Below are 12,834 nucleotides of genomic sequence, written 5' to 3' on the forward strand. Positions count from 1 at the left end.
TTGTTCTTTTTTCCTCCCTCAGTTGTTCTTGTGGTATAAACCTGCTCTGACTGTTGAGAATGTACTTTCCATCTTAAGGGGTGTACTGCTTGCTGATTTCAGAGGGGCAGAAAAGGTCAGTGTTCCATCCCTCGCTACTGGATCTTGCCATCTGTGTGCTTTCTGATACTGCCTTTTGGCTCTCAGTGGTTCCAATCCACGCCATTTTGTGGTCATTCTAATGCTGGCTGTGACAGTGGCCTTGTGTGGTCTTGAATTCTTTCTTAACCTCTTACAACCATGGTTTCTTCATCTACAAAATAAAGATAATCATACCAGCTTTATGGGGCTTGTGGGACTCAAATAAAAGAACAAACGCTAATGTCAGGCTACAATAGGCACTCCTTCCACCAGCCTGTGGATGCCACGTTCATCCCTTTATTCCCCTTCTCATCTTAGTATCACAGCGACAGCGGTCAGGCATGATGATGGCTGGCTATGAGGATGGTCACTTAGAGGCTACCTCCTAGACCCAGGGCCCCACATGGGGAGCCAAGTCCATGTGTACCTGACTGGCAAGTTCATGGCCTGGGACTCAGTTCCTAGATGCAGGCAGTTTGAAAGGGCAGGAACCCCAGAGATCGTCTGAGCCATCCAGGAAAAGGAGATTACCCAGGGAGTGAGTAAGTACAGTGCAGGGAGACCAAATACAGGCTTTGGGGTTTGGCCAGCTAGGCAGAAGAGGAAAAGGCCCTCGGGGTCCTGGGGTACTTAAGTCTAAAGTGTCTGCTCCAGAAAAGAATTCTGTCCTGTCTGGCCATCTGGGGACCAGACCTTGGCTGTTTTCTCTGCAGACTTCAGGGGAGCAAGAGTGGTGGACTGGGCAGCTGCCATTCCTGGGTTGAGGTCTACTCTGTGGTGTGCTGTCTTCTCCAAGAGGCTGATACACCCTTCCTCTTGCTACCTGTTGATCTAGTGTTCACTTCGGAACTGGCAATAACTCCTTACAGCTGGGTCCTGCTTTATACTTGGAATTGATTTCCCCTGACGTCTTTGCAATTATAGATGAGGACAGTGTCAGTGGGTGACATTTCCAGGGAGAGGGGAGGCAGAACTAGAGGCCAGGCCTTGAGGTGGGGCTATGAGCTTGCTGGTCAGTTTCAGATATCCCACAGGTGACCAGGGCCTTGGGAGTGAGAGGGAGAGTCAGGGCTAAGGCCCACTTGCCACACTACCTCATGACCTCAGACAGATAAGTAGGTAGACGACAAAGGATTGTTCGTTATGGCTTGGACAGAAGGTGTGGGTGGAAGGGAAGTGGGTTGCTCAGCCACTTAAATTGAGCTGACCTTGCCCAGAACTCACTCCTCCAGAAAAGGGCTGCCTCTCAGCCAGCCTCCTACGCATTCATAGATTTAGTCAATAAATAGTTTTTGAGGGCTGGGCCAGATGCCACGGGAACAGGGGTGACCACAGTAAACATCTCATATGGTCTGTCAGGGAGACCAACTATATGCAAATATGTAAGTGTGCAATCTCATATGGTGATAAATACTAAGAGAAGATAATAAATGGTGAAATGATTGACTAAGGCAGCTACTTGAGACTGAGTTATTAGGGAAGGTGTCTGAGGAGGTGGCATTTGACACATACATGACAAAGAGCCACATGATGGTCAAGGTCTAGGGGAAGAATGATGCAGGTAGAAAGATTAATAGTTGCAAAGCCCTGGGGTGAAAACAGGCTTGGCATGTTGTAGAAACAGGAAGGTGCCCAGTGTAGCTGCAGATGAGGGTGGGAACAGGTGGTAGGGAACATGAGGTTGGAGAGCCGGTAGGGCCAGATCACCCAGGGCTTTAAAGGCAGGAGAAGTGTTTGGGGCCTGTATTCCAGGTGTGATGGGAAATCATTGGAGGGCCATAGACAGGATACCCAGCACCCCTCAGACTGTGAAATCAGGGGAGTGGTTAGTTCCTGGAGGACAGGTGTGTCTTCCTGTCTTTGGTGACAGCCTACCCATCTCACCTCCAACACATGGGCCCATTAGGTTTTAAGCCACAGTTGGCTGTCATTCCCTCTCTTGGAGGAGCCCTTCGTAGACTGCAGAGCTGTGTTTGGAGCCTGGCTTTCAGCAGGTATAAGAGACATGGCCAGGTTGGCACCTAATTTCACGGGCTGCACTGGGGGTTTGGCACATCCGCTGAACTCCCCTGTGGGCCTTAGTGATGGCTCCTCAGACATAGGAGCATCTTTCTGTGTACCAGCTTGGAGCTAATGACATCCCCTTCTCTGTTGCTCTTCTGTCCCTATTCCCCCAGGTCCAGCTAGGCCAGGATCTGTCCCTACTTGGAAGGTTTGGAAAAGCCATGAGGCCATCCCCCATGAAAATGCTCATCGTTGGGACTGGTGATTTTGGTGTGGAAATATGCCTGGCACCTTTGGAGGCAAAAGCCTTGGTTCCAGCCTGCTTGCCCCTCTCACAGGCCCAGGCTAAAGCCCTGCGTGCCCGGAGCAGCACTCTCGCTGACATGGTCTGTTTTTCATCTCCAGACCAGGGCGTTGTTGGGAATCCTGACTCTGGAGTCCACTAAACTAGTTCAGTCCATTCCACTTTAGTGGACTGGTTGACCTTTCGCAAGTTAACCTCACTAACATGGAGCATATTAACACCGAGTATACTTTACTCACAGGGTGTTGTTAGCATGGGAAGCCCTGAGTACATTTCTACACGAATAAGCATTAGTGAAAATGGTACCTTATCAGCCAGTCACTGCTACTTCAAGAGTTTTGTTTCTGAAAACACTGCCTCAGAATTTGAGGATGAAAGTGAAGTTTTTTTGTTGCTTAATGGATCTCCTGGACCAGAGGTCTTAACTGGGTCCTATGACTGAACTTAAGCAAGTCTGAACAACCTGAAAGTTTTCACAAGGCTGGCTCTGCGCCTGTGTAGATGCACACATGGGGGCTACAGTGTTCGAGACAGTCTTAGAAGGTCTTTGCACCTACAGAGACGTAAAGGTCAGCAAAGGCCAGTGCTCAGTAGGCAAGAGGTCATTTCTGCTCCTCGTGGAGCCTGGCTTCAGTCAGCCTGCAGACTGTTGGGGTGAAGCTGGAGATGGCATGGTTAGCAACCCTCTTGGAAGAGCTGCAGGAGAAGCTGTCATAAAGGTCAGTCTCCAGTCTGGCGTGAGGCTACCTCTGCCTTGTTATTTTGCGTACATCCAAGCTTGTTATTTCTGCTGTCAGTGTGTTGGATTCAAGGTCAGGGCTTGCTAGCCATCTTGGGGAGTGCTTCGTCAGCCAGGCCCGGCCCCCTCCCCTGCATTACATCGGAATGGGAGGAGGGATCAGCACCCTGCTTCTTTCTTTAAACTCAGGAATGCTGCCTCCCTGCCACGAATTGAGAGAGGTGGGAAGTGGATCTAGCACAGTGATTGGAATCTGAAGCCATAAATCTTGCAGTTTGCCGTGCCACACTGTGCGAGGGCACAATGGAGCCTCAGAGCCCAGAGCCACAGTGCTCCCAGGCAGAGGAGTAGGCCCCAGGTCTGCAGGATGGGTTTACATGTGAAAGAGAACATGGCCTAGAGGGGGCTGTGGGGTCAGCATTTGAGTCTAGGGTTGGGAAAAAAAAAAAAAAAACTCACTGCCATTGAGTCGATTCTGACTCATAGCGACCCCCATTAGGTTTCTGAGGATGTAAATCTTTGTGGAAGTAGATTGCTCAGTCTTCCTTTTGTGGAATGGTTGGTGGGTTTGAACCACCAACCTCCTAGTTAGCAGTCAAATGCCTTAGGCGCTATGCCACCAGAGTTCCTTTGAGTTTGAGATGGAGTCCCTTGATGGGTGAGGCCTAAACAGTGACTTGGAGGAAGAGCTGGAACTGACCAGGCAGATGAGGGAAGGGAAGACATTTTGGCAAGGGGACTTAGCTGTGCAAAAACCTGGTGGGCCAGTGCCCACTGGGGTCTGGTGTTTGTGTATGGATCTGGATTGAGGTAAAAGGGAATGGCTGTGGGGGAGGGCAGGGATAGGTGTGGATGGCCACCTGCGGCACTCACAGGGCTGGCTTTTACCCAAAGGCCACAGTCTTGCTGGCGAGGGCCATGGCCAGCTTTGCATTTTAGAAAAACTCAGGGATGCCCAGAGCTAGCAGAAGGAATACACTGGCCTTGGCCAGAGGAAAGACCCAGCTGTCAGCACTGATGTACTGGACAAGCTTGGGGCAAGACCACCACTTCGCTGCACCTCGGTATTCTCACCTGTAAAACGGGATGACAGTGGAATCTGACCACCCGGCTGCTGGGATCACTACATGGAAATATGTGAAGGTCAAGCAGGCCTCTGAGAGGTTGGTGTTGACCACAGGGGACCCCCAGCCCTCTTGGCCAGAGCCTGTTTTTGGCATCTGTAAACCAAAAGCCTCAGTCCAGTAGTTTGGAAGGTTCATTGTACTTTCTGGGAGCCCCTGAGTTGTCCTGTCCCTCAGGAGATCTTACTCCATGCCCCTCTGCCCTGCCCACTCCACCAGACCAAAAGACCCTCTATTCCTTTATCCTTCCACCCCTTTTTTGCGTTATAAAATTATCACACTGTTAAGAGCAATATTGAAAATGGAAAAAATAGTCCCACACTTCCTCCACCCCACTGTCTCACCATGTGCTGGTACTTTCCTTATCTGCAGATCAGCTTCCATCCTTAGTTCCCACCCGCCTTTTCTAATGTCCTGGTTTCCTTTTCTCATCTTTTTTTCTCATGCCTCCAGATATTTGCTGATGATGTTTCTTCTTTCTCCAAGACTGCCCCCAGGGGCTGTCCAGCCTTGTTCTGGGCCCAGGGCAGAAGGAGAGATGGCCCTCATCCACTCCTCCAGCCCAGCCCCCTGCCCCGGAACTCTGGGGGCTACCAAGGCATCTTGAGGGGGCCTCAGCAGGGTCGAGCCTCAGTGAGTGAACTAAGCTTAGTGGATGCTAGGGTGGAAAGGGCAGAGATGCTTGTGGTGGGCAGAGTTGGGCTCTGCCTTACAAAACCCAAGTTTGCGGAGACTAGATGTTGGTCCTTTGCTTTTCCCCACTTGTTGCCTTGGCTTCTCGGTTAAGTGTGGACTGGGACACACTTTGTGTTCTTGTGTAGCAGGCATGGCTGGGTCCTAGTTCTCTTTTCTGCTTCTTTTAGACATTCCTGGACATTTCTTAGTCATCCCGGCAGGGAGCTTCTATTTTTAGCAGTGCTACCTCCTAAGGGACCTAAAATAAAGCTGGCTCATCTTCCTGGCCCCTTATTGGCTAGAGTGTTGGTCACAGGTTTGGGTATTGGCTGGGCTGAAGATAAGCCACTATCCCTCCCCTCTGGCTGCTCTGGCCTTGGGTGAGGTCACAGGGACCAAGGGCCGGAAAACTACCACTTAGCGTGTTGAGCTGAGGGCTTTACAGGTTCCTTTAGGGAAGCTTTGCAACCCCTGGCAGCATCTTACCATCCCCATCTTTCAGAGAGGACATTAGGCCCTGAGAAGAGCAGGGGCTGGCATCATATCCCACCACTGCAAATTATCGTTGGCCGAGGTTAAGTCCACCTCCTCACAGCTTTGGTTCAGAGTTTTCCTGTCATGGCCAGAGATAACTACAGAATGACAAGTGGGGTAGCTCTCATGGCATCCTGCAGTGAGATGTGGCATCCCTGCCTGGCAGGGGCTTGGCAAAGCCAGAGTGGCTCTCTCATCTGGCACTTGGATTTCCCATCCAGCCTGGGAATGGGGCCTGGGTTGTATAGTTGGGAGGGAGGGCTCCCTTCAGCAACAAGAAAGGTAGTACCCCCTTGGGGTAGAGGCAATGCTGAGAAGGAGAGATGTGAAGAGAAGACATGGTTTTCCTGCACATAGCCTCCATTTCCCCTCTTGCTCCCCTCAGCTGTTCTCTGTGAGCCTCTGAATTCATGCCCATCACTCTGAACCAGAGGGGTGAGTCACTCTTACCAGTGAAGAAGTACCCTAGCAGGGGCCGGTCTACATGTCACCTGGCCTTAGAGATGTAAACTGCTCCCTTGAGATTTGGGTCACTTGCAGTTCTTAGGAGAAGTGGGGCTTGGAGAGCATCTTTCCCACTCTCACAGGGTCTTCTTCCACCTGCCACTATAGCCCTGGGGCAATGTTGGGGCCTTGAGGGCTGCAGTCAAACATTCCATACTCAGCCAGCACACCTTGGTTTGCAGAGTGGGAGGAATAGCAGTAACTATGCCTTTGCAGCCTGTTGAGAGTATTAAATGAGAAGATAGAGTGCTCAGCTCCTTCTTAAAGGCCTCTCCCCTTAGTGATCTCAGAAGGGCCCTCTCTGACCTTCTTTGGCCATGGCATGACCCTCAGCAGCCATCCTATATCTTGTATGCTCTACCACATTGGCACCCCTCTGTCTCATCAACCAAGAGCTTATCAAAGGAAGGGCTGCGTCTGGTCTATCTCTGGGCTCCCTGGGCTGGTCTGGCTTGGAAGCAGTCTCTTACCAGTTCCCCAGGGCCTCTCAGTGTTCCCCAGGAGAACATACCTCAGCAAAGGATTCCCTCTCAAAGAGGCCAGGGAGGGTTTGGGGTCAGTGAAGAGCAAGGAGTTAGCTCCCTTCTCCTGCAGTACTAACTCTTTCCTCCTTGTCTCTTGCTGGTTCCACAGGTCTCATCGAGGCCGGGCGACGCTCCAGAATGGGAGACAAGCCAATTTGGGAACAGATTGGATCCAGCTTCATTCAACATTACTACCAGTTATTTGATAACGACAGAACCCAACTAGGCGCGATTTATGTAAGTCTCTAGCTTTAGGGTTAGAGTGGGGCTATAGAGGATCAAATCGGATGTTGGGCCAGGGTGTCCAATTCACAGTCAAGTTTTGGCAGCCCTGGTTGAACTTGGCTGGACTCTTCTTTTTGAGCTTCTGTTTATGGGATAGGAGATCTGAGGCCTGGTCTAGCCACCTGGTTTTAACATTGTCCACTTTATCATCTTTCGTAAGAATAGGGTCCTGGTATCTTAGGCAGGGTGTTCTGACCTTGCCATTCCATATGTCCAGAACCCTAGCAGGGCACGTGTCTGGGACATGCCTCTGTTTCATGTTGGGACAACAGTGGGCAGAGGCCAGGGCTCATGATGCCCTCTGGTGGCAGCAGCCTTGAGCATCCAAGTACAAAGCTGAGCTCTCCTGGAGGCTCTGAGTCTAGCTTCCTTTTGGGGGTGGAAAGACTTTGCTTGCATGCTTATGGGAAAGAAACAGGTTTAGCTCAGGGAGACTGGAGTGTTGTTGAGAAACCCTTCCATGCAGACATGGTTTGCTATTCTTTTAATGGTGTTTATATACACCAAGAGCTCCTTGCACTTGACTCTCCCTGTGATTCCATCACAGAAGTGTGATCGATTAGGCCACCGCCTAGACCATCTGCCCAGGGTGAGGACTATAGGAATGATCCAGGCATACCCTCAGAGCCTGGCTGGACTGTAGGAAAACTTCTCTTTGCCTCCAAAAAGTCAGTGGACTCAGAGGGTCCGTTGAGTTTTACGGAAAAGAAAGGGCTCCTACCAGTGGAAGCCAAAGCCAGCACAGGTTTGATTTGATTATCATTATCATTGGTAGAGAATAAAAAAAAATCTTGAACTGATCTTTGCCTCATTACTACTACTTTTTGTGTTTTTTAAGTCATTTTATTGTTGAGAATACATATAGCAAACATACACTAATCAACAGTTCTATATGTACAGCTCAGTGGCATTGGTGACAATCTGAACTGTGCCACTATTTCACCCTCCTGAGTTGTTACCTCCATCAACATAAATCCAGTACCCTCTGAGGCTCCTATCTAATCTTTTGAATTGCGATTGTCAGTTTGATTCCATGTAAACCAAAAAACCAAATCCACTGCCATCGAGTCAATTCTAGTTCTTAGTGACCCTGTAGGACAGAGTAGAACTGCCACACAGGGTATCCAAAGCTTTAAATCTTTATGGAAGCAAACTGCTTCATCTTTCTCCTGCAGTGGCTAGTGGGTTTGAACTGCTGACTTTTTGGTCAACACCAAATCCTTTAACCACTACGCTACCAGAGTTCCATTTGATTCTATATAGATAGTTCTTAAAGAGCATAAAGCTCAAAATGTCTCATTACTTATTAAAATCAATGAAAGTGTGCGTGGCATAGAGAAGAGAGTTAGCAAGGTACTAAAACAGTACTTTGTGTACACCATTTCCTAAAATCTCAGAACATTTCCCTTGGGATATTATAAACCTGAAACTCAGACAAATAAGTGACTCACCTAATGTCACTGCAGGTAAGTAGCTGAGGCAGTCTTTAGTTCTGCACTGAAGGCTGTGGAATGGAGGACTTGGAGAGGAGGGAGCTGAGTTAATGGGGTGCGTGTGCCTGTCGAGGGTAGTGAAGGCCCCAGACGGCCTTGGGAGATCGTTAGGCCTCCCTTCCTCCCTGAACTAGCAGGCCGGCTGGAAGGGCCTCAGTGGAACTCAGCCTGAGTCCTGAAGGTGACGATGAACAAGAGAGTTATCTCTGATGGCTACTTTGGGACCAGTGCTGACTGACCGTGCAGCAGGGTAGCTTTTCGCTAAACCATGACCACATATGGCCAACCTGGTGCCTGTGCATATCAGATGCCATATGAATTCTTGAATGAAAACTGAGAATAAATGTACTTTGTTAAACAGTCTTTAGGCTCTAAGCTTGGACCCATGGGATGATGAGTGTCATCAAAGAAATTAGTGTAAAGCTAGTACAAAGTTTGGAAGCAACCTACAGTCCATCTTTACAGACAGAAAAACTGAAGTACGGATTTATTTCTCCAAGCAAGACCCCTTTCAGAGCCTTGGCCAGAGCCCTCCAAGATACTCCTTGCGCTCTGATGCTCTGACCCTGGGGTTTCTGGTACTTTTTTTTTTTTTTTCTCTTTTTCTTTTTATCCCAGATTGACGCATCATGCCTTACGTGGGAAGGACAGCAGTTCCAGGGGAAAGCTGCCATTGTGGAGAAGTTGTCTGTAAGTAAGGGTCAGAGCCAGGTGCAGGCAGCCTGCTTCCCTGCTGCTCGTGCCCATTGCCCATTCTTTGTCTTGCAGAGCCTTCCGTTCCAGAAAATCCAGCACAGCATCACGGCGCAGGACCATCAGCCCACGCCAGATAGCTGCATCATCAGCATGGTGGTGGGCCAGCTCAAGGTAACAGTTGCTGCAGTGCTAGGGAGGAGTTGGCAGGCAGAAAAGATCCTGAGCCCCTGCCTTCCCTGTGGATGTGACCTGCTCATAAAGGACATTCAGACAAAGTGATTGCCCAGAACTGTGTAGCCACTAGCCACATGTGGTGACATTTAAATTGCATTAATTAAAAATTGAGTTCTTCATCTGCATTAGCCATATTGCAAGTGCTCAGTAGTCACATGATAGTGGCTGCCTGTTGGATAGTGCATGGAAGCTTCTACTAGAGAGCGCTGGTCTAGTCTTTTTGGAAAAGAGACTGGAGGAGTGAGGGCAAGACAGGGCTGTGGTGCTGTGAGGTATGGATGGGCCCGCAGTCCCCTAGTGGAGTCCATGCTACCACTCTCCAGGCTGGCTGCTGGCTCCTGGGCACAGCAGGGTGCTGAAACTCCTTTCAGCATTGCCCCTTCCCTTCTCAGGACCTGTCACCCTTGAAGCCTTCCTGTGGTTCCTCAGCCACCAGGAACTCCTACCTGTTGTACCCCTGCAGACCAAGGCCAGATTCTCAGTTTCTGAAAATCTCTTTTTTCCCAAAACAGGACAAATTGCCTTTGGCAGGTCCCACCCCCTGGACCTATGTGGTAGCTCAGAATAACAGGCTCACGTGCCTTCTTCCTAGGTGTGTGTGTGAGGGGGTTTCAGGGTCCCATACAAGAGTGGAGGGGCCCCTAGGTCTGTGTAGTAGACCCAGAAGGACCTGCCTGCCTAGATACCCTGCCCGACATGGCCCTGGGGATTGAGGATCCTCTTCAGGGAGTTGCTAGGATCAGTAAACAGTGCCCCCTCCCACTTGGCTTTTGGTTCTTCAACTCAGAGCCCTCAAAAGCTTGATTTGCCTCCTTCCTGCTGATAACTCCTAGAAAAAGAGGTGATGTTAGAGACCAGCCTGGTTGCTTGGCTCTTGGACCTCTACATCGGGCCTCAGCCTGGTTTTCTGCAGTTTGGCTGGAAGTCTCTTTCCTTTCCTTTTTCATTATAAATGTCATCTATTACATGACAGGGAGCTCTGGTAGCATAGTGCCTAAGGCACTTGACTGCTAACCAGAAGGCTGGCGGTTCAAACCCACCAGCCACTCCTCAGAAGGAAGATGAGGCAATCTACTTCCATAGTAATGCTGCCTCGGAAACCCAAGGAGGGGTCGCTATGAGTCGCATCTGACTCGACAGCACACAACAACTACAACAACACTACATGACAGCAAACAGACCACTCGACAGACATGCTTTGTTTCTCCCTGCGTAGAGCTGTGGTCACATTGTGAACTCGGTTTTCTCACAAACTTTTTTCTTGGCCACAGCAGTGTTAACTGTAGTTTCTCCAGATTGGACTGACATTCTCAGACCCTTAGAATGTTAACAAGTTTGGATACTGTACATCAATGTGGTGAGCACTGTGGGATTCTTTCAAAACTGTGATCACTTGTGCCTAGAGACAGGTGTGTTTTCTGCTCTGTTGCTGTAGCTAACTGGTGAGTTGATCTGCAGTTGAAACGCATCACAGTGTGATGGCCATCCTATGTGTTATGTGCCCAGTACAGCGTTTTATATGTATCAGTTCATATCCACAAGTACTCTTTAACTGCTGGGATTTGAGTCCATGACTGTAGGGGCTGATTCCAAAGTCAGCATCCTTTGTCCTGCTCTTCTACCATTGAATCTCCCTCCTGTTCTTTGGTCCTCTTACTGACCTGTTTTCTCTTTCCTCTTAGGCCGATGAAGATCCCATCATGGGCTTTCACCAGATGTTCCTATTAAAGAACATCAATGATGCTTGGGTTTGCACCAATGACATGTTCAGGCTTGCTCTGCACAACTTCGGCTGACCTCGTCCCAGCCAGGCACTCATGCTGTTTCCTCCTCCCTCCTCTTCCCGATACTATTCACACTCCTCCAGATGCTCCAAATATCATACACAAATGAGCAGGGCCGCGGTGGGAGTGGGTGCAGTGCGCTGCTGCCACTGGGGTGTTGTGCATGATGTTTGGACACTAGACTAGTTGCATCTGACAGGAGAAGTTTGTGTTGTACCAGCGCATGCCTTGGAAAGACTTAAGTAATGCAAAAGGTTTTTTTTTTTTTTTTTTTTTGGTTTTTGTTTTATTTTTTAAATCTACTGACAAGTTGCTCTAGTAACCCAAAGAAGTGAAGGAGAAAGCAGCTGCCTCACCACCCAGATATTGATTTGTTCAGATGTTTCAATGCCTCATTATACAATAAAACCACAAAAATTTTCTTAACAGTTTAAATTGTTTTAATTAGTTTACTAGTTGGCTGGGCATCAAGAACTACTCTGCCCTATTGTCTTTCTCACGTCTCACCTTCCTACCTCTGCCCTAACTCAGCAATACCTATTGTAAGGAGAAAACTGTTGCAGCAGCACTCTAGGCTGGCTTCTCTCAGGTGGCCTACAGGGCATGTGTGGCCCCACGCCAGCCTCCTAGCCTTGAGTAAGTGAGCTGCAGACTGCATGCAGACAGGTGAGGGCTCAGGTCTCTTCTGACACCTGGTGACCTCTGTCCCGGGTAGGTTTAGGGCTCTGGTAGCTGGAGAGATGCCTCTGATTATGACAGCTGGGCTGTCTAGGAAGAAGATGAGCCTGAATCCCCTTGAAGCTGGAGAGACCTTGGTAAAATCCCATCAGGTCCAGGTCTTCTGGGCTGGGTCTCAGTAAGATAAAGGATGAGCAGATGTTTGTGGGACAAAAGAGGCTTGCTCTTATACCCCTGACCCCAGAAGGGTCAGGACCTCATCCAAGGTTCCCACAACCTCTAAGCCAAGAGAAGGCAAATCAGATCTTGTATTACCTGCTTTATATATCATTGCCCAAAGGTGAGTGGTCAACAGCCAGCCTCTGATGACCACAGAGCCATATGCCCAGTTGAGTTGGAATATACAGTTGGAACTGCGGAAGAAGTCAGTCTGAGACTGATTTTAAGGGTTTTGTGGCCCTTAAGTTCTACCCCTTAAACCTCTGCAGGACATGTCTTATTGTTATATGCCATGGAGTCAGACCTGACTCGTAGCGACCCCTCGTTGGGTTTCCAAGGCAGTATCACTACAGAAGTAGATTGCCCCATCTTCTTTCTGAGGAGTGGCTGATGGATTTGAACCCCCAGCCTTCTGGTTAGCAGTCAAGTGCCTTAGGCACTACACTACCAGAGCTCCCTGGGACATCTCTAGGCCTCCCTTTTATTCCTTCCCTCACCACACATACACACTGTCACACTACGTTTAAGTCCCAGGAAGTCTTAGCTGTTAGCACTTTCTGCTTCTCAGTTTTGAGAACAGGCCTTGCCCAGTGTAAATCTAGCCTCTCAGCCCTGAGAACACTGGGTGGTGTGAATCTGCTGGTAAGGTGGCAATTGTAGGCTAGAACCAACCTGAGATCTTGGGCTGATGCTCCAGCTAGGGGGTTTTAGGATTGGTTAGGGCACCACAGCTAAGCCTAACCTGTAAACAGACACCATCACCACTACCCTCCCATTGTGGATGGATGACAAAGACTCAAACCTCACAGGTAGCCTGGCTACACTGGGCACAGGGCTAGATGGTCTGCTGTTCGAAAAGACTGCAAACTCGGGAGATTCAGTGGGACTGGTTTCCTGGCTGCTGTGTATTGGGGCCC

At 49.4% G+C, this 12,834-nt stretch overlaps 1 protein-coding gene across 1 annotated transcript; it reads left to right on the forward strand.

Annotated features, from left to right (window-relative positions):
* The first annotated feature begins 4,314 nt into the window (after window positions 1-4,314).
* NUTF2 (nuclear transport factor 2) lies at window positions 4,315-11,032 on the forward strand. The gene is made up of 5 exons (XM_042780882.1): window positions 4,315-4,330; window positions 6,638-6,765; window positions 8,925-8,996; window positions 9,075-9,173; window positions 10,919-11,032. Exons 2-5 carry the CDS (start codon window positions 6,667-6,669, stop codon window positions 11,030-11,032), a joined length of 384 nt encoding a protein of 127 aa, XP_042636816.1. The 5' UTR covers window positions 4,315-4,330; window positions 6,638-6,666.
* The last annotated feature ends 1,802 nt before the right edge of the window (window positions 11,033-12,834 follow it).

This window comes from Orycteropus afer, unplaced genomic scaffold, assembly GCF_000298275.1.
Source record: "Orycteropus afer afer isolate SDZICR_OR568_19922 unplaced genomic scaffold, OryAfe1.0 scaffold00067, whole genome shotgun sequence".
Classification (NCBI taxonomy): Eukaryota; Metazoa; Chordata; class Mammalia; order Tubulidentata; family Orycteropodidae; genus Orycteropus; species Orycteropus afer.

What these genes read in the sequence shown, in the direction of transcription:
- NUTF2 (XM_042780882.1), top strand. Translation starts at nt 6,667, where the DNA reads ATGGGAGACAAGCCAATTTGGGAACAGATTGGATCCAGCTTCATTCAA. An exon ending in CCATTGTGGAGAAGTTGTCT is followed by an intron (nt 8,997 to 9,074) that starts GTAAGTAAGGGT and finishes TTTGTCTTGCAG; the next exon opens with AGCCTTCCGTTCCAGAAAAT. An exon ending in TGGTGGTGGGCCAGCTCAAG is followed by an intron (nt 9,174 to 10,918) that starts GTAACAGTTGCT and finishes CTTTCCTCTTAG; the next exon opens with GCCGATGAAGATCCCATCAT.